This window comes from Emydura macquarii, unplaced genomic scaffold (genome assembly GCF_026122565.2).
Source record: "Emydura macquarii macquarii isolate MOO-44397 ecotype Brisbane River unplaced genomic scaffold, CSIRO-AGI_Emac_v2 contig_1876, whole genome shotgun sequence".
NCBI lineage: Eukaryota > Metazoa > Chordata > Testudines > Chelidae > Emydura > Emydura macquarii.
Genome location: NW_027132013.1, coordinates 30,998,837 through 31,024,657, shown reverse-complemented (window position 1 = coordinate 31,024,657; position 25,821 = coordinate 30,998,837). Strand labels below are relative to the sequence as shown.

The window sequence follows — 25,821 nt, the reverse complement described above, 5'->3', positions numbered from 1 at the left end:
GCTAGATCTGGTCTGTATATTTCTACCTGTGTCTCTGATCTGGTATTGAAACTATTTTTCTTGGATGCATGTCTCTGAAACCTATGCAACCTTCTTACATTTGAGACTGACATTTTTATCATGTGACTGATGCAGAAAGTCAGGTTCATGCCAAGAAGCTAGCATAATCTTTAACTATGGAGCGACTGTCACCTTTCCATAATACATTTCTGCTATTTTCAGATGTACATTAACCTATTTCAGCGTCCCAAAGCATGTCACCATGTCTTGAGGTTACCCTTAGCCCAAACTTCTCATGCCATAGTATAGACTGCTGCTGTTTAAACTTCTCAAACCTTCACTGATTGTACCAGAAAGCATTGGACACATTAAAAAAAAAAAAAACACGCAAAATGAGTTAATATATATTTATTTGTGTCTGTCTGAGCTAGGAACAGAAACAAAACAATGTGGTGTACTGAATGGGACTGTAATGTAATGTTGGATTCTAAATGAATAAAACATGGTCCAGAAGATTAGTACTTCATTCAGTTTGTCTTTATAGGTTTAATTCAAGGTGTGAAGTGGTGTTACCATACAGGAACTGAAATTGACGCACAGTTAATTCTGTTTTCCTCTAGATTATTAAATTGGTTAACGACCACGAAATGCCCTAGCTGAAGTGGATGAATAATTTAGAGTCAAAACCTAGTTTGAGAAGTGTAGCTATCCCCCATTCTTTATCAAATGATTTTAAAAAACCCAAGACTTATAGAATGCAGGCAAAGTTCACACCCAATCTGTAACTTGTGACAGTGCTCTAGTTTGCAAAGCAACATAAAGAGCAGCTAGTCAGCATGCTATCCCCATCTGCCACTATGTTTATGTAATGTCTAACATGTCACTGTCAAGCTGTCATGAACTAAAGGAAGTTTTCAGGTTGTTTTTAAACATGTTTTGTGGGGGATGGGAAGATTGGGTTTGGTGTTGGGCCTTCTGGAATTCTAGCTTAATGTTTATCTTAACTATTAACATACAGAAGGTGAAATAATAACTAGATCTAGACAACCCCATGTAACAGCTCAAGGTCAATGGGACCCAAAGAGAGAACAACTAGTATTCCAAAAGTATTGTCAATTAAGATGAAATTGAATTCCTAGGGAAGGAAAATCTTTGTAAACAAAGAGTAACTAGCATTAACCTGCTGTATCTGCAAACACATGTACCACAGCATAGACAACTACAAAAAGTGGTGTAATGAAGGTGATTGAAGAGATCAACCAATATGAGAAGGGGGTGGGGGATTTTTTGGAGGGTTTTTCTTTCCCCACGACTTAAGGATCTCTTTTTTCACTAGCAAGTCCTGCCCAAATATAATTTTTTGAAACCTGTCTTTTTGATGGATTCATGTTAATTATTCTACAACCTTCTGAATGGAGTGATGTGAATGCTGTGCTAAATTCCTATAGAAATGTTTTCCTGACTCTAGGACTGTCCTAAGTATGAGACATAAAAGTGTTTTATGGAGGTTTGTCTTGTAGCCTTTCTTCTGCAGAGTCTCAGCTTACTTAAGTTGTTTCATATTGATTAACTTCAAATGACTCTTATTTGTCAATAGCATATGTTACTGACATGTGGAACACACCTTCCAAACTCACTGACTTTTGTTTCTTGTCTGAGTTGGAAACCTCACCGAGGGTAGTGGTATATAGTCTTGAAAGAGCATTAAGGAAACACATCAGATCATCTCCCTGGTTCATACTGTACTGTATCACCTGTACTGTCAGCACTTCATAACGGATGTTTAATTTCATTTTGTCTGTCCTGAACGGTCTCCAAGGATTTCATTTTTTCTGATGTTATTTAGTATTGGCTTACATCAGCTGAATGAACAGCACTGACAAGATTCCAGTATTATGCCAGTTATCTTTTTGTTTGATTCAGGCAATAAGTTTTAAAAAATGAATATAAATCAAAGTAGTCTGTCATCGGAATCTAAAACTGTCTGTTTTTATGGAACATTGTTTTTACGGTTGATATACCATGAAGGTTTTTGGCTTATATTGTGAATGAGACTTCAGAATAATAGAGTTCACAAGCTAGGGCCCTGATCTGTGAAACTAGAGGTGCTGCTCTTCAAAACTGGACCACAGTGCTTAAATGTAATGCTGAATCTGGGGCTTTACTGTACCTTAAGGAAAAGTGATGTCTGTCTTTTTGTATTATAGAGAAAAGGTGAGTGAGGTAATATCTTTTTATTGAACCAACTTCTCTTGATAAGAGAGACAAGCTTTCAAGTTACACAGAGTTCTTCCTAGGATCTGGGAAACTTACTCATGACAGCGTCACAGCTAAATACAAGATCAAACAGATAATTTAATATAAGTAGCGTGGCGAGGGAGGCCTATTCTGCCCCTCCTGGTCCTGCGCTTTCTTCGGCTACGCCAGTGGTGTAGTTGGGTGGAAGTGGGAGTGGGGCGGTCCTGCCCTCTACCCCGGGCCCCAACACAGAGACCCTGCAAGGAGTAGCCTCAAACTGCTTAGCCCCTGAGACCTACTACCTTCCCTGGGCCGCCTATCCATGGCCCCGCTGCTTGTGGTCCACTTCCTGGAACCAGGGAGAAGGGTTGTTCCGCCTTCCTCACCTTGAGCCTCTCCGTCTTTGTGACCCTCCCCTGTCTGGGGTGAGGTTCCCCCACCTCAACTCCTTCGCCCAATTGCATGAGCGACCAGGTTCTCCTTCAGGCCTCTGGGCCCACGACCCTCGGCCCCACCTGGACGGGCTTCTCCCTAGCTCCCGTACCTGGTATTGACAGCAACCACGATAGCACCAAGCTCCGAAGCTGCGTTGCTCCTTCTCTCAACTCCCTTCCAGCTGCCCCGTCTGCCTGAAATGGAGGCTTTTAACTGCTGGGGCAAGCTCCTTAGTTGGCCTCAGCTGGCCTAATTGCCCTGGAGTAACATCAGCTGAATCACACAGGGAATAAGGATTTATTGAGCCTGGGACTAATATATGCTTTTCAACACCCTTCTATAGCCATCAGGTCTGGCCCTGTCACAGTAGTTAGCACATATTCTAGGGGACCATTCAAGGTGAAGTGGCCCACTAACATCCCTGTTGTCATAGGACAAGAAGGTGGGTTAATGGGCTACAGATTGCTGGAATAAGAAATAAATTCAGTGTATTTATTAAGACCATGATTTTTAGTGCCTAGCAAAGCTATACATTTTAAGTTCTCAGGCTCAGCTTTTGGAAGTGTTGTGCAGGTTTTCTCTGAGGATGGGGACTGATAGGTCTGTTAGCGTGATCACTTTGTGAAAAGTGCACACCCACAGGTGACGTGGTGTTTTTGTCTTAACATTGTCCTGTATGATTTCATTTGAGAGTGTTGTAGTGATTGTCTGGTTTCACCCACCTAATTGTTTTTGTGGCGTTTAGTGCACTGGGTGAGGTACACTGCATGTTGTGATTGGCATGTGTAGGACCCACAGATCTTGAAAGGTGCGTTGGGGGGATTGTTGATCGTTGTAGCAGTGGAGAGTTGTCTGCAGGTTTTGCATCTGGTCTGGCAGGGTTTGGAACCACTTTGAGTTGGTGTGTTCTGGTCTGTGGGGAGCTTGCTTCTGACAATGAGCATGGAGAGGTTGGGGGCTTGTTTGAATTCTAAAAGAGAGGGTTCAGGAAAGGTTTCTTTCAAGATGGGGTCCCCATTGAGAATGGGGTTGTATTTCGATGATACCCACCACCCCACACTGGAACCAATACGGGGTAACAACTAGGGGGCTATAATCAGAGAGGGGTTTATTTCTGTATTGAAGCAGGTTTTTTCAGGGTATTTGGGTTCTGCTTCTCTGGTGGAGTGTCCTTGTTGGTAAAAGTGGTTTTCAGTGTGTTAAGGTGCATATCTTGGATGCTCTCCTTGGAGCATATTCTGTAGTATCTGAGTGCGTGGCTGTAGAGAACAGATTTCTTGGTGTGTATGGGGCAGTTACTGGATTTTGTTGTTGCTCTACATTTACATCAGCCATACGAAGAAGACAGGATCTTTGAAGGTAGGTGTGATGATCCATGAGTTTCTTGTATAGAGTTGTCTGTAAAGTGCCATTGTTGAAGTTGATCATGGTATTCAGGAAGTTGATGTTAGTGTGAAAGAGTCCCAGAGGGAATTTAATGGACGGGTAGTGGTTGTTGAAGTTGTGTTGGAAGTCTAAGGGAGTTTAAGTAGTTTTCCCAGAGGATGAAAATATCATCAATGTATCTCAGGTATATCATTGGTTTTGTAAGAGCATAAGAATGGCCCTACTGAGTCAGACTAGTGGTCCATCTAGCCCGGTATCCTGTCGTCTGACAGAAGCCAATGCCAAATACTACATAGGGAATGAACAGAACAGGCAATCATCAAATGATCCATCTCCTGTCGTCCACTCCCCACTTCTGGCAAACAGAAGATAGTGACGCTCAAAGCATACCAACCGTATGCTTTTGTCAAACTGCGTTTGTCCAGAAATCCTTCCTCAAGCTGGCCCATGAAGAAGTAGATGATTGGGGAGCCATCCTAATGCTCCTGGCTGTTCCTATGGACAAAGTGTTTGTTGTTGAATGTAAAATTCTTATGGGTGAGGATGAAATGGGTGAGTTTGGCAATGTGTTTTGGGTGGATATCTGAGGGTTGTCCCAGTGTCTTGTAAGTATTTAAAGCAAGCAGCCATGCCATCATTGTGGGGGATGTTGGTATATGGGGAAGTGACATGAGTGGTGGCAAGAATGGTGTTCTGAGGTAGATGGTTAATGTTGTGGCGTTTGTGGAGGAAGTCAGTTGCGTCTTAGAGGAAGCTGGTCCTTTGAGTGCTTTGAGAATTGTTTCCGAGAGTCCTGATTTTCCTTCAGTAAGAAGGCCATGGCCAAATATGATGGGTCTACTTGGGTTCCCCTGTTTGTATGGCTTGCGAACAGGTCCCAAGCATATTTTTTTCAGGGCCAGTACAAACTTGTAACACGGGCCCCCCTCCCACACACATACCACAATTCCTCATCCCATACATACAATCTCATGAGCCATGAAAAAAGTTTGAGTTCCAAAATTACTGTTACATATTCTACATTTCTGAAAAATGACCCCTTCCCTCCCCCACTTTGCTATTTTTGTTTCTATAAATATCCTTAGGCATGATCTACAATTTAGTCTCAATATTTTCCTCATGGTAATGGGGGTTGCAGCCTGGGCTGGGCCCCGCCGGGGTCTGGGAGCCCTGGTAAAGTGTACCCTTCCCCCCCATGAGGGGCCCCTGCTTGCGAAGCATGTATATGGTGGGTTTTTGACCAGTCACTATTCTCCCAGAAATGAATTTTATGTTGTTGTATTGAATCTCTCCTGTAACTGGGAAACGAGAGAGAGAGTAAATCTGAGATAATGTCAAATGAATAGAACTTTTAATATAATAATGGTCTTCATTTGTTACTCAAATGCACCAGCAAAACCATGTCTTTTTATAACCAGACACATTGATTTGTGACAATGTTATAGTAAAGGTAAATGGCTTAATTTTTTTTCTAAAAAATAATGAATGTAAGTGTAATCCCTTTATTGATGATGGAATGCATCATTACTGACCTGCATGCAGAAGTGTTACACAATGTGCATACAGTTGTATAATGTCAAGGAATGGAAGACCAGGGTTTTGTGGGATTTTTTGGTTTGTTTTTGCTTTGTCTAAGTATTCCGTGCTAGTAGAAACTGCCTGACCAAAGCTTTGGTTCTTTTAGAAACTTTTTAATATTGTTCAGCTATTCAGTATTGTGTTTATAGAAGATCTGATTTAAAATGTATACATCTGCAAGTTTCACATGCTGCTTTGTTTATTGTATTAAAAAGGGGGAAATTTAAATGTCAACATCTGAAAGCAAAAAACACAGCAAGTCTCCCTAAACGTTCCAGTCTCAGCTACAGGCGCACTTGGGGATAAAAGGATTTTAGAAATATAGGTATTCCAGAGAGCAAGGGGAAAACAGTAACACCACCTTCTTAGATTACCAGATTGTGCAGCACAGTGAATTTTCAAGAATGCAGAGATAATATAATAATGTACTTTGCAAGTAAGTGAAGAGAACATAAGGCAACAGAAAAGTAAAGTAGGAGACAAGAATAAGCTATAACAAAAATATTCATATACTTATTTAAAAACTGTAAGATGGTTCTAAAATTTTATTGAGGGATCAAAAGTATATATGATTTTCATCAACAAAAAGGACATCTCATTTCTGTTTTTAGAGAGTGAGTCTACTACAGGAAGCCTTTTTCCTGTTGTTGAAAGTTAGCTTTAATCTTTTAAGCACATTTCAAAAGATTGAGGATAATGTGTTTAAGTAGTACTGTTTTGTTTATTTGTAAAGTGTAATGGCAGTCTTAAAAGGTGCGGTGTGTTCCCACCACACTTAATATTTTTAGAACATAGTGTATTGTTTGCTATAATTGAGATTGGTTTTTATTTACATGATCTGTTTATAGAAGTTTATGGAACCACAAGTGAGAGAATTCAAGGAGTTCTGTGCTAGAATAAATATATTTTTAACAAACTGTATTTTGCCTCTGGCTCAATTGCTCCGTCGTTTTTAGTGCAAAATTCAGTTGTTTATGAAATACCCAGTGAAATGACATTGACAGTGTACTGTCGTTATATGTATAGTTTATTATGTATATTGACTAGACACTGCAAATAAGTAACTAAACTTTTTATATTTTGAGGTTATTAAATCAGTGTAGGCTGTGATGTTAGGGACTACTGGCAGACTCTCTAGGGCTGCGAATCAATCACTGAAATGAAAGTCAATAGTAACATTGAGACAACTGGAGATGGGCAAACAGCATGGGGTTATTTGAAGAATTTACAATCTGGCTGCTTTGCTGTTACAAAAAGACAGGAGGAAGAAATGAATGAGTGGATAGGCCAACGCATGGCCAAGAAGCCAGTGAAAGAGTGAAGGAATAAGAATATTATTAAACTGGTAACAAGTACACGGATATCCAGTTTTTTTTTTTTGGTTCTGTTTTTGAAAGTATTTGGCAGCATAATTGTTGCCAGGCGCCCGTTTTTTGATGGGAAAGTCTGGTTGAAAGGAGCCTGTACGCTGTGGGGTAGGGAGTGGGTGCCGGGTCATCAACCCATGCCAGCCCCTGGTCAGCCTGGGTCACCTCCTACCTATCTCATGGGCTGGCAGGTCCAGAGGGGAAGGAGCCCAGCTGGGCACAGGGAGGGAAGTGGAGAGGATCCAGCAATGAAGAAGGGGGAGGAGGGAGAACAGTGTGTGAGGGTGGAGAGAGGAATGGGCAGGGCCTCAACGGAAGAGGCAGAGCAGGGGTAGGGCCTTGGGGCGGGGGTGTCCAGTTTTCAGAAATGAGAGAGTTAGCAATTCTAGCATAGAAGTTGCTACGGAACTTCGTAATGCGTCTGGGCCTGAGAAGTACAGTGCTTGTTTGATATTACACCATCATTTTACCAATAAGGAACATGTATCCTAACATTGCATCAAAGATAAGAAACAATGATTTTTCTCATGTCATGTGTTTATCAAAAGAGACGCTCTGTAATTTCCCCTTGGAGTTCAGTCAGGAGAAATCAGCAGAAGACCAGCCAGTAATGCAGTGACTTAGACACACAATTTTACAGACGTTCACTGGCGAAGTCTATGTACCAGTATGAAAGCCAGAGTCTGAAGCATGTGAAAATCCTGGATGGAAATATAGCGCATGCCATAGGAATTAAAAACAAAAAACAAAACAAAAAAAAACCAGTGTGTAAATGTTGTGAACACAGTTAATAAAAACAATGCTATGCAATTGCTTGTATTTCCCTTCCTAGCATGCTAAATTTTGTTGTTTGTCCAATTTATCGGTTAAAATCGAATACTGAAAATAGGCTATGTATATAAAGAAATAGATTGTGAAGTTATGACTTGCTATCTCTCTCCTATAGGAGAACACTCATACTTATGTTTCAGAGACTCAAAGAAGTAAATCTATCACTGTGAAGTCACAGAATATTGTAACAAGAATACGCTGGAATAGAAATAACTCTGTCTCCATTCCTTTGGATATTTTGAATATTTCCATTACAGTAACTAATGTGATATGCTACTGCATATGAGAGAGGTTGCTTACATGAGTAAGTGGTGGTGAATAATTTTGTCTGGAACAACCTTTCTCAAGTTTTGGCCTTAAGATTTCTGCTTCTGCCTGTCACTGCCTTCCAGGAGTGCTTTGCCATTGCCCACTTTCCTACCCCTGGGATAAAATTCACCAGTTGAAGCTCCCTAACCAGGGAAAGCTGACATTGATTGGCAGGCATCCAGGGCATATGGACTGCAATGTCCAGCATCCCTTAAATACTGTAGGCAACCAGAAAATAAAATACTTCCAGTACATGAAACTATAGCGTATGTTTAATACAGAACTGTAGACTGTTATCCTGTAAGATATTAATTTAAAAGCATGTTTAAGGCTTTGATACTACTAGTGTGATCTGACTCCTCACTTGTGTTGAGATAGTGCTTTAACAGACTCCTGGTGCTATGCAGTGTTCACATTTTCATAGTATTTGGTGTCTATCTTAAAGGGCCAACTACAGGAGTCATATTATTTCATGAGAAGCTCATCTTATGGGTTTTTTTTTTTTTAAAAAAGGACTTTTCTATCCTTTGGTTCTGGAGAAAAGCATGAAAACATGAAGCAAATGTGCCCTGTAGTCTTGGAAACCAGAAGGCAAATAGATTTTAGGTTATTTGTATCTTTATTTATTTATTTTTTAATCTGATGGTTTTTAAATCTGTCTCATAATTTTTCAGGGTTTGATTTGGTGATTTTTGAATGCCTGTATGCTCAGAAGGAGCAACCTATAATCTCAAGCTTGCAGTGCAGTAATGTGAATGAATATTTTCTCATCTTAAATTGCAAAAGGAGTCCTTTATCATTTAAGATATACAACGTTCAGTACAGAGGGCCAAATCCTGCTGGCTTTACTAATTTGCAAAATCCACCAGTGAATAAGACAGGTAGCATTTAAGACCCATCTTTTATTTTACTAATGGTAGATTATTAGTATATCTTAACTGTAGATCAGCTAATGTATGGGAAGACTGTGAAGCAGTAATTCAGAAATTTAAAATGCTGTTAGCGTTAGTAAAAAATTATAAATGCATATACATTGAATGTTGTTTACAACAAAGGAAATATTTTTTGCATCAAATACACAAGTCATCTTTATTTTAAAAAAAGAAATTTTACATCCTCCATCCTCAATGCAGTTTCTATGCCACAAGTGAAGTCACAGTCACTCCAAACAACTCTAACTTATATTTGTCCTGATCTTGGCACATAGATGGTGATCCAAGTTTTCCATGTCATTAGTTCTGTAAACGACATTTCTTTACTAATGCTTCATGCATCAGCGTGTTTTGTGTCTGTGTATTTATACATTTTCTGCTTTCTTTCATGTGTTCAGTGACAAACAAGAAACCCTCTCAGGCATCTATTACAAAAGTCAAACAGTTTGAAGGTTCCACGTCGTTTGTAAGGAGATCACAGTGGATGCTTGAGCAGCTTCGCCAGGTTAATGGTATAGACTCCAATCGGGTGAGTACATTGTACAGTCCAAGAGACAGTGACTTTGTTAGGATTTTTGCTTTCATTGTTGAGGATCAAGGATGTTCTGCTGTTGTCCGAATTGCAGTTGGAAGGGACCCTATCATGATTGTTACCCCTTCTCCTTGGGTCTTCCTCGCCAAAAAAAAAAAATATATATATATATCCAGGACAGTTTTCAATTTTGCATGCTTATGTATAACCAAGTATTCTCAAGCACCCAGCTTTAATTGTGAAGTCCTGACTATCCTGTGGAGCAGTATGTTTTCTCCCAAGGATTGGAGCAGAATAAGCTCACTCCTGTTTTGCTCTTTCAGTCCTGCCTTACCCTCCTTCTCTCTTCCCTCTCTTCTCTCTGCTTCTGTCTTGTACCTCTATGAAGAACAAATTTTTCAGCCTTCCCTTGGTGGCCTTCACTTCATCATGGAGCTGCATCCAATATAAAACTTGGAAATTTATCCCTAGATGCTTCCTTCAATAAAATGGAGCAATACCTGGGGACAGGCAAAGGGGTGAGAGAGAGCATAAAAGGAGAGTTCACGGAACTTGCTCTGCCAACAAGTCCCAATTGCAGCTTTTCCTTTCAGAGATCACAGACATTTCTCTCTTTCTTGATGCAGTGCTTCCCTACAGGCTCCCCCTTAATCCAAGAAACTGGCGATGGTTTAGGTGTAAACATCTGTCTAAGCTGCCCTTTGTCCCAAAGAGTAAAGATGTAGTTTTCAAGGTGGTGCATGAATATAATTTAACATAACACTTGTTATTATCTGAGTTTTTCTCCTTTCAGAATGTCTAACATCTATCTGTGTTAAGTGCACTAGACAGATTTGCAAAGGGTAAGCTAGTTAAAGATAAAACCTTTTTAAGCATCAACTTGAAATTTATGTGTGCAGCATTAGGAGATGGGGATTTAAATCAAATCTTGTGGTCATAAACATTATGCAGTATAAAATAAACAAATTCATTATCCAGTGAAACATGCTCATTGTTAAAGTATGGCTGATTGTCTAAAGCCACATTCTGATTGGTCACATAATATTTTTTAATGATGATGAACTTGTGTACCAACTCCTCTTGGTGTACGTCTGGGACCTTATTACCGAAGAACAAAATTTAAAAAAAAAATTCATACACCCATTCAACTAAGTGCGTGCATCAGTAAATTACTGGAGCACTTTGTAGGTAAAAGACTGAACCTACATGAAGCCTGCACTAATAGCCTACTAATACATGTCCTGTTGTGACTCATTGCTGTATGTCAGTACATATATCATACCATCTCACCAGTGTGTATGGGTGTGTCCTAAATTGCAGGTGAAGGAAACCAGTCACAAGATCAGAGTCTGTTTCTTTTTGAAGTTGGCATAGTGTTTGTTGTGTGGCTGTATTTTGTTGGCTGCGTGCTTGCTGCCCCAGTTGAATCCAGACTGTCAGCCCAGCAGCCTATTGGGAAACATGACAAGCTTACCCCAACTACAAATTGTAGTTTTGCTTCTTGTGTCCCCATTCTCCTCAAAGACTGAGAATGCTTATTTGGAGTACATCTCCCGCAATGCATTACAATCAGAAAAACTCCATGTTGCACAGCTTTGCCTTCCCAAAAGGAGAGTCTGTGTTGCATTATGGGTGATATAGTCCACCCAGAGAGAAGAAAGGGCATATGAGTACACTACCACCCCCTTGTTGTGGCTCTACAACTCTCATTTTTGGCTGAAATCTTTGTTTTGAGTTTTTATTGAAAACGTGAAATTACCCATGGAAATTTCCATTAGGAAACATTCTTTTCATTTTCATCAAAAATTTCTGCAGGAAAAAAAAATTTCTGACCAGCTCTAAAAGCATATGCCTGTCAATTAAAATAATTTATTTTAAATTGCTTTTTTTAAAATGTCCTTTGGCTACATCAGTCTTCAGATCGGTTTTAAAATATAACTTCAGTGATACAAATGTGTTGTTTTTTTTTTTTCCTTCTAGGATTCTCCAGAATTTGATTTACTATTTGAAAATGCTTTTGACCAATGGGTAGCAAGCACAGCCTCCGAAAAATGCACATTCTTTCAGATTCTTCATCACACTTGTCAGCGCTACCTTACAGACAAGAAACCAGAATTTATCAACTGCCAGTCCAAAATTATGGGAGGTAAGTAAAGGAAGATTGAAATACTTCTGGGGGTTGATCATGAAGTAATCTGTTTTATATTGTTTTTTAATGTAGGCTGTATGCTCAATTGTATTAATGTTTCTGCATTGTTTTGAACATGCAAAGAGCCATGTAAGTGTTACTCTTAAATGCCATTATAAACTGTTGCATATGTTTACACAAAAGAAGAACCATATCTAGTTGCTGTAGAAGTGTTCTTGATGGAATCATTCATAACACTAGCCACTGGGTTAAGTGTTGACATCAGTCATCCTAAGGAGCTGGTACGCTCAGCAAAATAGACAACCATTCAACTGAAGGACTGAGTAGTTTGGTCTCTGAGGAAGTGGAGTTGTAACTGTCACTGGAAAAACCTTCCTGCTCAGTCCCCCCACTTCCCAGGTTTTAATTTATTTTGCTTTAAGATGTGTTAGATACAAGAACACTGCCCCAATTTTTTAATCGCATCCTTTCCTCTCAGTTCTTCAGAATACCAACTTAAAAGCCTGAAAAATTAATTCCTTTCCCCACTGATTTTGTTCTTTTCCATTTAGCAAACGTTGATTTTTTTTTCCTGTTTTGAAAAAGCTAAATTAGAATAACTGTTGTTTAAACAATAACCACTTCCATTCAGTGCTCTATTGTGCCAAGACATCTTTGTTTGTGCACCAGCATCATTGATGTCAGCATAGTTCTAAGACGTGTCAGTGTGTGTCAGTGAATTGCTGCTTCAGATAGCAGAAAGCTCTCCCAATAATTGCTGTCTTTTTTTGTTGTTGTTTCTTATGGCAAATATGTAAGCATGTATTTGATCTCTCAAAAAATTACTTAAAATTACATCACTGGAATCTATAAGGCAAAATATTGGAGCCTCTGGTCTGACTGAGCTATGTTGTGTGTCACCCAAGTTAGAAAGGGAGGTGGGTTTATTCCACTTCTGCACTTCTCTGGTTCACAAGGCTGCTGCATTTAATTGTGGGTTAAGCAAGAGCAAACTCAGGGCTGTTTTAACTAATTGCCCAGAAAATCATTGCAGTGGCTGGAGATCACTGCCATCCAGTGTGCTTTGGCCAGGCCCCCTCCCTCTCTTTATGCCTCTTTTATGCTGGCAGTGGGCGAGGGTGGCATAGGACTGTCTGTGTCAGCTTTACCCCACGTAGGGACTCCCCAACACCAGCATCTTTTCAATAGCCACTACAAACCTTGTTAACTCTCAATGGCATTTTCTCCACTAGTGTTTGTTCTTTTGCAAAACTTTTCACTGCTGTTAACACTGATGCTGATCCAGCAGTGGTAGCGATATTGAGAATGCTAACATAAGCTAGGGCAGTGTTGTTTATAACACAATGTCATTTTGACCTGCTTGAAAAAGGATTATAAAACATGGTGTTTAAAAATGCTGACAGGTATATGGAGCTTTGCTAGTGTCCCAAGAACTTTATTGTCCAGTGAAGAAACTTACATTTGGGTAGCTTGAGAAGTCAAGTATGCTTGTAACTTGCTAAAAATCATCTGTTGTCCCATGGTGGATGAGTAAATTGTCATCTAGATATACATAGTAATACATTTTTCCTTCGCCTCCCACTACCACTTGATCTGTGACCCTCTGATATATGTTGGGTGCATTCTTCAGTCCAAAAAAACTATATGGGAAGGAAAAAGAGTCACTTGGTAAATACAGTCTCTGCCTTACTTTTCTGTCTATTTTAATTTGCGCATATGCTAATGGTAGATCTAAGATACTAAGTAGTCAAACTCATTTCAGAGATTCAAGAATCTGTTGCATCTCTTTTAGTACATAAGTTTAGCTTTTGAGAACACAAATGTTGCTCATCAATCATTAAAAACATTGGGCTTAACATGACTGTTGTCTAGAGTGACTGAGGTGGCTCAAAATCTTTCTTTTTTTAACATCTCTTGGGGTATGTCTACATTGCTGGGGCTGTGTCAGGCTCCACGGATCGATGCAGAGGGATCAATTGAGTGGGTAGTGGAGACCTGCTCAATCGATCCCTGTAGCCTGATTTTCAATGTATTAGTTATTTAATAGAGTTATAGGCTTGCCAATTACTTGGATTAGAAGGTTCTTGTCCCTGAATCAGGCTCCAGAAGAGTTTTATAGGGACCCCCGGCGTGTACAACAGGAAGATTCTTAATGATAACTAAATTTGTATAATTTTATAAGTTTTATTTAAGATAACATAAAATGATAGACAAATGATTGAGAGAGAGAAAATAAACAATCAAATGGATAGTACAATCTTGATTTTAGAGACTCATATGGTATATATATTTCTACGATATACTTTGGATTAATATACTCACACCCTTCCCTGAAGATTTGGTTGAGAGAGATGTCTGGTTCCTTAACTCTTGAATAGAGGGGTGTAGCAGGCAATGCTCGAGCTAAGAACTATAAGACTAAGACTAACACTACAAATAATACTAAGTATAAATGAAAAAGAAAAATCTGAACACTAACTAAAGAAACTTCAAACAGGAGTAGCTGACGATCGATCCACCAGTAGCACGATCTGCCCCTTCTTATACCCCAAGAATATGGGTCCTCCTTCTAAGTCCATACTTGGATTTTCCCCCTCCAAACTACTGGGGTACACATATTCTATAGGCTGGCCGGTTCGTGCGTATTATTGACATATCCACATCCTTTCCAGGTGGTCTTTTTATCTCACCTTTATTATTTCTGGCCCTTTGTGGGTTCTGTGGTGGACTTGTAAAGTTTCTTGGGGCATAACCTGTGACAGCCCCCTCCCCTGTTTAATGTCTCCTGACTTATCTATGGTAAAGGTTCTAAATATATGTATGCTAGCTATGTTTCATACAGGATGTGACCTGTATGGTGTCTTGCATTACAGCAAAATATATAAATTTAGAACTATATTTATTATTTATATATTTATATATATATTATATATAAACTATATTTAACTATTTATAAATCTATAAGAAAAAATATATATCTATGATACAAGCAAGCAGGCTAGTCCTATGGGCTACATCCCAGAAGCGCTCTTCGGCCAATGTAGTAAATCCACCCCCCACCCCCTAAAAAGAGTAATGATGTGTTGATCAGAGGGCGGGTCCTGTCGACGCAAAGCAGTGGAGATGCCACGGTAAGGGTGTGTAAGTAAGTCGACAGGAGATGCAACCTACGTACTACAGCTTGTGTATCTCCCATCAGCGGCTGCCAGCAGTGTAGACCAGGCCGTGCTCTAGTCTTAATTATTTCTTGTATTTTTTAGAGACAACTGCAGAAGTTTTCTCTTCCAGTTTCAATTTTGTATTCAGTTAACATTTTTGTTTCCTCTTTAGTGTTACATACAATCCTAGTCATTGAGTTTTCACTTCCTCATAATGTTTGGCATCTTTTACACATTCCTGAGGCATAGAAGCATTTTTTTTGGTTAATCAACAGAATCTGCAATGAAAGTGGCAGAATATCCATAATATAAATTGTCCCTATGTGTAAAGCCATGTAAGTATTCAGATCCAGAATTCTGGGCTCCCAAATAGTATTTCAGGTTGTACTGAATATCCTTAATACATTCATTCAATGAAAACTCTGTTTGCCAACCATTGCACATTGATTTATATGCCACTGATATCCAAAAAAGTTGCCCATAATACTAATAAGTAGGCTATTATTTTATGGTAACATATCCATAGGAACTGCTGAAGTCATTTCTTGAGTGACATGTCAGTGTGATTGTTCTGTTTTGGTATTGCTGAATTTCATTTGCCAAGGAACTAGTTCATTCTTTTTAGCACACATTTGTTTCCATGAGTGTTCACTCACTCATGTCTTGGTGGCTGCAGTATCCACAACAGTATCCTTGCCAATTCTGGATTGTTCATGAGCACCACAGCTGACTCAAAGGAGCACTATCCCCACTGTCTGAAAGGTTTCAGACTTCCTCTTCTCCTTGTCACCTTTGCTAGCACAGGATTGAGATGTTAACTTCTCCAAGGATTCTGTACAGGTCTTCCTTGACAGGGTTTCTGGGTATTACCCAGTGGATCTGGCAGATGGTTTCCTGACTATCTCAAAACCATTCAAATTCTTTTTAGTTTCAACAAAAAAATTTCTTAAAGACAGGAAACCCAGTGAATAATTCTACAATCTTTTTTAGTAATGGAAAAGACCCGGTGCATAGATATGAGATCAGAAAAGATGTGGAAGTGCCAGTTGGCTAAGCAATGCCTCATTTTTCACCACTCATAACACAGGCAAGCATTCTTGTTCAATGATGCTACAGGTATTCACTGCACCTGACAAAGAGAGACCACCGTATGCAATCCCCTGTTCTGACAGATCTTTGATTGTTTGAGCTGGTATGTGGCCAACTGTTCTTGTGTCCACATATTAATTCTTTGGAAGTAATGGACCTGAATGTGCCAGATGAGAGCTTCATTTAACTTAGTCTTCAAAACTTACGATATTTCTCTGTCAAGAGTCACAAGAGTCTTCTAACTGATTTGTTCTGATGGTGACTAGCTCTTGGATGCAAGACGTGGGGCTCTTCTTGCAAAAGACTGCTTAACTAAAACAACTTTAATGCCTAAATTTGTCGTTCCACTTTTACTCATCCAGTTCAGCTATCTGAGTCACCTTGCTCAGAAACTTTTTCTAGCCACTCGGACAGTTCCAGTTGAAAGTCTACTCTCGGTCTTACTACTTCCCTTTTCCACAAGCTGTTTAGATCACAAGTGCTTATACTATTCAGTTTCCAAGTAGGCATCCTGAAATTGAGTCTTGTCTTCAGAAATCAGTCCGACACCTTACTCCGTTTCATGCTACTTCGCTTCATTCCTATATAATAGCATAAAGTGTGTTGCTTAAAATAACTATGAACTCGGAATCAGTCATTGGATATAAAATACTTGTTGAAACCCTATATGAGTCTGTCTACAGTTTCCTTTGTCCAAACAGTGGAAAGTGCATCTGCTGGGAAGAGTCCCAGTTCTTCCACTTAGGTTTTCAGAATCATCTGCATCAGGTTTGGTTTTACCTACAGGCTGGAATTTCTTATTCACCATCTTCAGCGCATGGTTTTATAAGTTTAGTCAGCAATTCTCTAATGTGCTTTTGCTTGACGAAATTAAGGAAAACTTATTTGTCACTCAAACAATCTGATTAATCCATTCAGTCTATTTCCTGAGTGGTGAACTCTTCTGATCTTTCTTGCTGAGTCTTTCAAACTGTGAAACAAAGGCATAACCTGATATATTCCTCCCGCAAGTAGAAGATAAACAGATGTTCTCAACCAGGTCCCAAATACTACCCTGTTCCATTCTTACTGCCACCTCTTCACTGGCCTTTGTCTCCTTCCTCATACAATCAGAGTATGTCCTTATCATCTTCCATCCTCAAAGACATTGCTTGGCCCCCACCTGCCTCCCCCAGTGTGTCTTACTCCCCTTCACCTCTAAATTCACTGAACACACCTTTCATACCCATCACCTCAAGTTCTTCCCTAGTTTCATGTTATTTTCTCCAGTTGATCATTCCTCCTTCTTAGCACCTTATCCTCCCTGAGTTTTCATTATACCATCCTCTACTTACTTTTCATCTACCTCTGACTGTTCCTTCAGTGTGTCTGTTGATGGAGTTTTCCTGCTTTTCTTCTACTGTTTGTCGGTAATTTTCATTTAAGTTGCTCTTCACCCTTTATGCCCTTTTGTAAAGCAATCTTATTGGCTCATATGGCTTCAACTGCCAGTTCTCTGCCAATGACTTACATCTGTCTCCTGAACTGTTTGACTTCATCCAACCCCACATATCAGCCTGCCTATGAAATCTGTTCCTTAAGGCAGACATGCCAACGCTTGCGAATTAATCATGAGATGCGATTTCTAAATAAAATGAAGCCTGATTCATGATCTCGTGATAGAACTCTTAAAAGTGAGATTTGAGAGTTCTATCCCCTGATCGTGAATCAGATTAGAAAGCACTGTGGCGGCCAGAGCTCCCACCATCAGTTCACCCTGAGGAGCCAGGGCTCCTGCTTTCAAACAACCCCGGGCTGACAGCGGTAGCTGCAGCTATCCGAGGTTGACAGTGGGAACCCTGGCCACCGTGAGGTGAGGCTCCCTCTATTAGCCAGCTCCAGTTGGCGTTCCCACTGTCAGTCATCCAGGAATGACAGCAGGAGCCAGAGCCACCCAGGGCACCCACTATCAGTCAGCCCCAGTTGGGCCAGGGCTCCTGCTGTCAGCCCCAGCCCTGGGGTGGCTGGGGCTCTCCTGTGAGCCTGGGAAGTGGGAGAGGGGACCTCACTGTAGCCCCCTTATGGCTGAGGAGGGTGAAGAACCCTCAGGAGCAGAGGTGAGGCTGGGAGGGCTGAACTATGTCGTGGAGGCTGCAGGGGGCTGGAGTGATGAGGGTGGGGGCTGATGGGGTAGGAGGACTGTATTGATGATGGGTTCTGAGCAGATGGGGTGAGTGCTGGGAGGGTGAACTGAGGGTGATGGGGGTCGATGGGGTAGGGGACTGAACTGATGGGGTGGTGATGATGTAGGCCGGGGGATTGAACTGAGGGGGAGCTGAATCGAGTGGGGGTTGGGGTGGGGAGAGAAGTGATGGGGACTGGGGAGACAAGATAAATTGTTGGGTGGGAGACAGGCAATTGTGGGAGAACAGGCAACACTAATTGTCACATGCACACACCCTGGGGATGGGCCGAGGGAGTTCAAAAATGAAGAGACTGACCTAAAAAACACAATATAATCTTTTCTTAAAATGTCATGATTTTTTGGGGGCCAATCTCATTAGTTTTAGTGGTCCGACTCAGTATTTTTGATCGATTGAAGTTGGCAATATTGTGTATGTCTCAATGTCAACTCAATTCAAGCTTAACATAACCACAACTGAGTTGGTTTTCTTCTATCCCAAACCATTACCCCAATTTTCTTAATCTTGACAACATCAGTATTTGCTTTGTCACTTAGGCTTATAATCCTGGGGCTCATTGTATCTTCCCTCTTCCCAGCTCTGCACATCTAAGAAGTGCCCAAATACTGTTGCCTATAAAGTGAAAAGGTTAGTCTCTTTTTTTAAAAGGCACTGCTCTCATGAGTCTTGGCAAATCTCACCACCTGGTTACCATGCTTGTTGTTACTCTTTCCCCTGTCATCTGTTTCTCATTTTAAAGCACGAGCTCTTTGTGGCAAGATTCTTTTTGTGATTGTACGGTGCCTAGCAAGTTGTAGTTGCTACCAGAAACAACAACATCATAAGTAAACTAACTATGCTAATGGTGTGGCCACAAAACCCAAATGATCATTGCTTCTCAGAGACACTAATAGAAAATACAGTTATATATATCACAAAGCTCAAAATCGGGAGGGGGTGGAGGGCAGTGGAAATTGGCCTGAAGCAAAACATCATCCCCTCTCAACCTCACCTGACAATAGGAAATCCCCTGCCAATTCCTCATGAGCAAACCATATCCATTATTATTGTGGGACTATTGGAAAATATTTTTGAAATACCATGGAATCATGTAATTAGAGGCTATATTGCAATATGGAAGCACCACTGGATAGGGTAGGGGAAGGTGGGGATATTAAACTTCCACGTTACATCTGCATTTCTTGACTTTAAGCATTCAAATCCATAACCTTAATGTAACATTAATGATTTATATATATATAAAAATATACATAGAGTATAATTACATAATTGTATGATGTGAATGTATACATAAAGATACATTTTAATCTAGTTTTAAAAGCACAGTTTTACCACAACTGCCAAGATCTTTATGAAAACATAAATGAAGTGCGTATTATTAGGAAAAGAGCACAGATGAGATTAGTTTAGTTGATAGAAAGCTCTCATAGAATAACATGGAGAAAGTATTCCTTTGTTAATCTTTACGATCAACTCAACCAAAGAGCCTACTCCTGTAAAGGAGTCAACATCAGCAGCAATGCATAGAAAGAAGCTTTCATAGTATTAAAACAAAATGTTTTGGCCTGTATTACTGTTTATGGCCTCATATGTTTAGACACAGGAAAATGGTCTCTCCTACAGAGTGAGAGACAAAATATTTGTCATAGAAATCTTAATTAGAGGATATCTGAAAGGCAGATATCCTTGGTAATATGGAACAGAATGTAGTGCTATTTAGTTCCCTTTATTTTCAAACTTGTGCAAACCTGAGTTGCCGTTAGTAGGTCAATGACTTCGAAGGCAAACAGAATAGCTATTCAGTGACCAAAAACAGCCCCATTTGTTGATGTTAAAAACTATTTTATGAAGCAAGGGAGACTGGGATTATCCACAACTCTCTCAAAGTGAAGAGTAATCTTTAACTACTTCCATGGACGATCCCGTTATATTCCATAGAACCGTGTTCAGAGACACTAATATAAAATTCAGAGAGATATATCACAAAGCTCAAAATGGGGAGAGAGGAGTAGAAATTGGCTGAAATGAAACATCAAGTGTAAACAACTCAGTTTTAGGGATTATCAGGGAAGGCTTTAGAATCTAAGTGCAGATCAGAATTTGCAAATGACCCTTTTTCTTCTAATTTGTTGAACCAAAACAGCAAATCCAAATTTACTTCTGCGGTGTTAAAAATCCAGGTTGAAACTTGTGGCTTCATCCCATCTCTTTAAGGTAACTTTAGTATGGGACAAGTATTGTTTCTTGGTTTGTTTTTTGATATGGAGTATGCAGTTGCTTCAGGGGTAGTTTGTTTAAAGTCTAAGGTTGTCTGGTCCTTTGTTTTGTGTGACTGATTATATTAGACGTATTAATAACATACATTTTATTAAATAAATACAATTGAAGATGAAATGCAACTGTCTCATTAGTATCTGTAAATGTTAAGTAGAGCTGGTCAAAGAGAGATGCATATTTTGCATACAAAAACACCCTCGCCTCCTCAAAAAATCCCACATTTTCTCTCTCTCTCTCACTCTCTCTCTCACTCACTAGTGAACATGAATCTTTGCCAAATGAGTCCTCAAAGCCCTCGGTAGCTGTTTTGCCATCAGACTGGAGCAGCACCTCCCTTGTGGTACTGAACAAGTTTTTGAGGCAGGCAGAGCCAGTTAGCATCGCTAGCAGGGCTGCACAGAAGTTTTGGAGGGCCTGGGGCAAAATCTGAAAATGAGGCCCGTCCCCTGCATCCAAAATATTACTACTAAAGGGAGGCCTGGGGTTGGGATTTAGAGACCCCTAAGTGCCGGGTAGAGATGCCACTCAGTTTGGGGGCCCTCTCAAACAGAAGGTCTGGGGCAAATTGAGCCTTCCATCCCTACCCTGGCGGCTCTGATACTAGGTGTAGGGCCTGAATCACAGACCACAGACTTTTTGCATGTATTCAGATGTTGATGCAACAAGTTAAAAGGCACCGATTGTTTGAGGGGACCTCCCCCCCTTTAAATAGAGGTAGTATTCCTTCTATTTTGTAACAGAATCTTGGTTGATGTTGATTTAATGGTGAGGGTAACAAATAATTTTCTTTATTGTTAAATGACAATGTTCTGCAAATGATATTGTAATTTAAACCATGAAAATAGTCTCTCCGTCACTTGAGCCATTTAAAACTAGTGAAGATAAAGGGCATCACAATAGGGTTGAAAATTCCAGTTACTGGTGTGACTGAATCAATGCAGTACAGTTTTTCTGAATCTGCACTCTTCAGATAGTTCCAGTGCCTCTGCTGCTGCTTATAATCTTGCCAAGTAGCATCTGACTAGAATTAAACAGACTAAGGCCAGTGTTGCACTGCTAGTCAGCATGTGGGCAGAAATGAAAAGGATGAAGTGACACATTTTTTGTCCAGTTCTTTCCTGAGAAATCTGTGAACAGCAGTTGACGCAGGCACTTTTGCCATTAGCTGTTTGCTAATAGTGTGTGTTTGGTTATTACCCCCCTTCCTGCAGTGTTACCTTTGAAGTCTACATTTGGTGATATGTGAGATTTTTACCTATGACATACATGGCGTTAGAAAATAGATGCTTGGTGTCAAAATTAATCTTTTGCATATCCCTAGAAGCTTAGATTTTGTAGCACCTCCACAATATGCACTGCATTAAATTCCAAACAGCCTTGTAGCAGTCATTTAAATATTCCCAGCTGAGTGATTTCAAACAATCCTTTGTCATTTTAGGCGAAAATATTTTTCATTAAACTTGTTCTTAGTGTCTCTGAAGGCAATAATTATGCCGTTTCAGTGGGAGATAGTAGCAGAACAGACTATAGCCTTCTAATGTGTTCTGACACCTCACAAAATATTAATTTTGCCCACTTCTATCTAGCAAAATGTAGAATTCTAATAATCTGCCATTTGGTACAGGATCTTGCAAAACGTGTATAAATAAACATTTGTTACTAATGTGTAAATCTTTTGATATGGAAGAAAATTGTAGTTAGTTTTGTCCATTTCATTTTTTTTAAATAGATAAAGTTACTTGCAAACTTTTCATCTTGTTATATCAGTGGGCTCCATCTTTTTGTTGTGGCTGTACTTAGTATATGGAAACAAAAGGGGTAAATCTCTCCAGCAAATCTGTTGATCTTGCATTTCTCATACGAATGATGAAATTGTAGCAGAATTCTAAGCGTGGGTTTGTGATTATTATATTAGAAGAGACTCAATAAACCATGTGTTATCCGAAGTAAAAATACTGATTTTAATTTTTCCATGTATGTATGATTATTTATTTAGTTGGTAATTAAGAACTGTTGATAAGTATTTGTTGTTTTCAGTTTTGTGCTTTCGTTTTGTGCAAAATGTTTTCCAGATAATAGTAAGTTGTTTGATAAATCATGCCTCTGGACATTCAGACCACACACGCAGACTTCTTTTAGTATCTTTAGAGCCCTTGGGTGAAATCCTGGTTCCAGTGAAGTCAGTGGGAACTTTTGTTATTGACTTCAGTGTGGCCAGGATTTCAACCTCACCCTTTTTTACTTAACTGGCTCACTTTTTCCTGGTACCAGTACTGCATGTCAGGCATTGTTTCTCAACTTTCTAGAAAAGCTGTTTGTGCCAGTCCAAAAGCAGCTAACTTTTAAAGAAGCAGTGGTGTCTGGTCAGTTAGGGAACAAAAAAATAATTTATCACTCTTTGCAAACAGCTCTCTTAACCAAAAAGTGTCCATATATATGAGATGTTTGGGAAAGGACGTGGATGGAAAAATTACCAAAGAGAAATAGGGTTTAATCCAGAAAAGATCATCAGCAACCTCAGTCTGTAGTGCAATAAAAGAAAATTTCTTTAAGATACTCTTTCAGTGATATGTCACACCAGTCAGGTTAAAAATATATAGAGATTGAATGGGGATCAATGTTGAAGAAGTTGTGGTGAAAGAGGAGATTTTATGCATATATGGTGGACTTGTCCAGTCATTAGAGGGTATTGCCATAAAATCCTGAACCAAATATCACAAACTGTTAGATATTTATTACCAAATGATCTTTGGTAAGCCTCCTAGGGCTTTCTAGCAGAAATGGTCGCACAAGAGAAAATTAAGAATGAATTTCTCATCTGCTAGTAGCTTCTCAGCTATTTGTAGCCTCTGACTGGAAAAAGAAAAAATAGCCCAACTGTAGAGGAATATTTTTTGTCGTTGTTGCTGGTTGGTTTTTTTATATAAAAGAAAAGGGAGGCTATGGTTCTGGAAAAATTAATTATGTACCAATTATGTACCAGCAAAATAGACAGAGGACAGTTAGGTATGGTTACCTTTTATTCCATACTCAAAGTACACTCTCTTTCCAAAAAACAAAACAAAACACACCACCACCACCGTCATACCAGTCCAATTTTTTTTAATGTTAACATTTGATAGACATTCCTGGTCTGTCAAATGTGTGTGAAGATTTCACTCATTTTAATACAATCACTAGAAACAACATGTTATAGGTGTAATGATGCTAACTCCATTTAACCCCTGTTAAATATAAAGATCTAATTACTATATTCCCATATAATGTCTCTTAAACTAAAACTGTTGTAATGCTTGTTTTGTTTCTGATATTTACATGGGAAGGATTTGTAAACTTATTTAAACTTCCTAAATAAAGATAAAAAAATAAACAAACAAACAAAAATGCTGTGAGATTAGAATCAAGCCCAATATGTGTCCTTAGAAGGCAAAGCCTTATATCTTCATCCATATTGCTACTGTGATATAAATTATTGAACACATTTGGCCAAATTAATTCCTGGTGTAAATATTGGGCTTAAACTAGAATCGAATTTGACCCTTATGATTCTGGGCTATATTTTGAAAGCTCCCTGTTTATATTTGAATTATTTCAATCAAGACTGCATCTGCCCTTCTAAGAGCAAAGAGTTGCTGCCACCTATAGATAAATATGAAAACTGCAAAGTACAGTGATTCCAGTGACAGCAGGAATGATCTGGGATTTTCTGTAAATGCTACTGTAAATGATCTGGGATTTTCTAGTGCAGCCTGCATGCTATGTACTTTGGTCTCAAACCAATCCATCTGCCAATTCCATGAAAAAAAGCAGCTTCACCAGCTCAGCTGTTGAGATTTTTTTAAAAGAATCAAGGTATAGCTGGCAGGAGTTACTTTATGAACTATCCAATTCTTCCTCCTCAGACAAGAATTTGCCACAGTGATAGTGATAATTAGTCCTTTGATTTTCATCAGCTCCATGTTGGCTCAGATTAGCTATGCACAAATAACACAATATGGTGATTCCACTAGTCTCATGGGCTAATCTTAAACATATTTATCTTTAAAATCTGGTCTGCCTTCCAGTTCACTGTGATGTTTTAAACATGAGCCAGTTGGGTCTTATTTGAAAACATAAGCAAAGCTGTAAACATTTACCTTTTGGTTTTGCGGTCTTGAGGCTGTATATTGGGAAACAAACTTTGTATGCGGGATAAAATGTTTGACTAGCAGTACTTGATAATATAATACTAAAATATACAGTAATTGCAGTCATATTACTTTACAGCAAAACCTCTCAATAATACATCTAAGTCTTTCTTATCCAGCTGTTAACATAAGTATGCATGAAAGAATGAAGGGAAAAGAACTAGAAGCTACAGAATAGTGGTAGGAAAAAGTAATGGGCTCTTGCATTAGTGCATAAGCCTGATGATTATTGATTGGGCGGGCGGGGGGAAGGAACCTTTTTGATGGCATTAAGCAATATTATTTTCTCAATGTCCTCGGCACCGTAAAACACCTGAATTGTATTTAACTTTGTATCTTATTTGCACACTATTTTTCCTGATTTTAAGACACACAGCACATACAGTATTGAATTCTTCTTTATGGTATTGTACTCATAAGTGAACTGTTATAAAAATGCATATAAATATTAATAACTATAGTTTGGTGTCTTGCTACAAATGGAGCTCAGTACTGATTACAAGGAAACTCCCACTGAAACCTTTATATGTGATGGACAACTTCCATTGCATTCTATTTATTTTCAGTTTAAATAAAATACGAATAGCATGGCCTCTAGGCAGAAGTACATCAACAATACCGTCACTTTAAAATGTAGTTATGGTCAGAAAAGTGACTGTAAAAGTGGCACTTTAGTCAAGAGTTTCATTTTTTAGCAGCCTTGGGAGGAGAATGCGCTGGATTCTAATTTTGCTCAGGTATTCTCAAAGGTAACAAATGGCAGTCACGGTATATCCATTGACACTGCTGGGCTTTAGATCATGTCCCGAGTTCCAACTGCATAACTGATGATGGTGGGATCAGATACAAGAACAGCAGTTTGACTATTAGAGCACAGGCTATGTTTGCAGGCCTGGCAATTAGAAAATAAAAACATACTTGTAAAATAAGCACATTTGATGTAGAAATTATTTAGACAAGATATACACAGGACTTCCCAATGACATATTTTATGAAGTTGATGTAGCTGTGTCGGTCCCAGGTTATTAGAGAGAGAAGGTGGGAGAAGTAATATTTTTTTATTGAACCAGCTTCTGTTGGTGAAAGAGACAAGCTTTCAAGCTTACACAGAGCTCTTCTTCAGGTCTGGGAAACGTACTATTTTAGTGCTATACTTGCCATTCACATTGA

At 39.3% G+C, this 25,821-nt stretch overlaps 1 protein-coding gene across 3 annotated transcripts in view; it reads left to right on the top strand.

Annotated features, from left to right (window-relative positions):
• Positions 1–25,821, top strand: part of STXBP6 (syntaxin binding protein 6) — a 222,573-nt gene that overhangs the window by 148,917 nt on the left and 47,835 nt on the right. For all 3 annotated transcript variants that reach the window (XM_067558076.1, XM_067558075.1, XM_067558074.1), the window contains exons 3-4: positions 9,475–9,605; positions 11,589–11,754. In XM_067558076.1, coding sequence (XP_067414177.1) covers positions 9,475–9,605; positions 11,589–11,754 — 297 coding nt within the window. The remainder of the gene's footprint in view (positions 1–9,474; positions 9,606–11,588; positions 11,755–25,821) is intronic.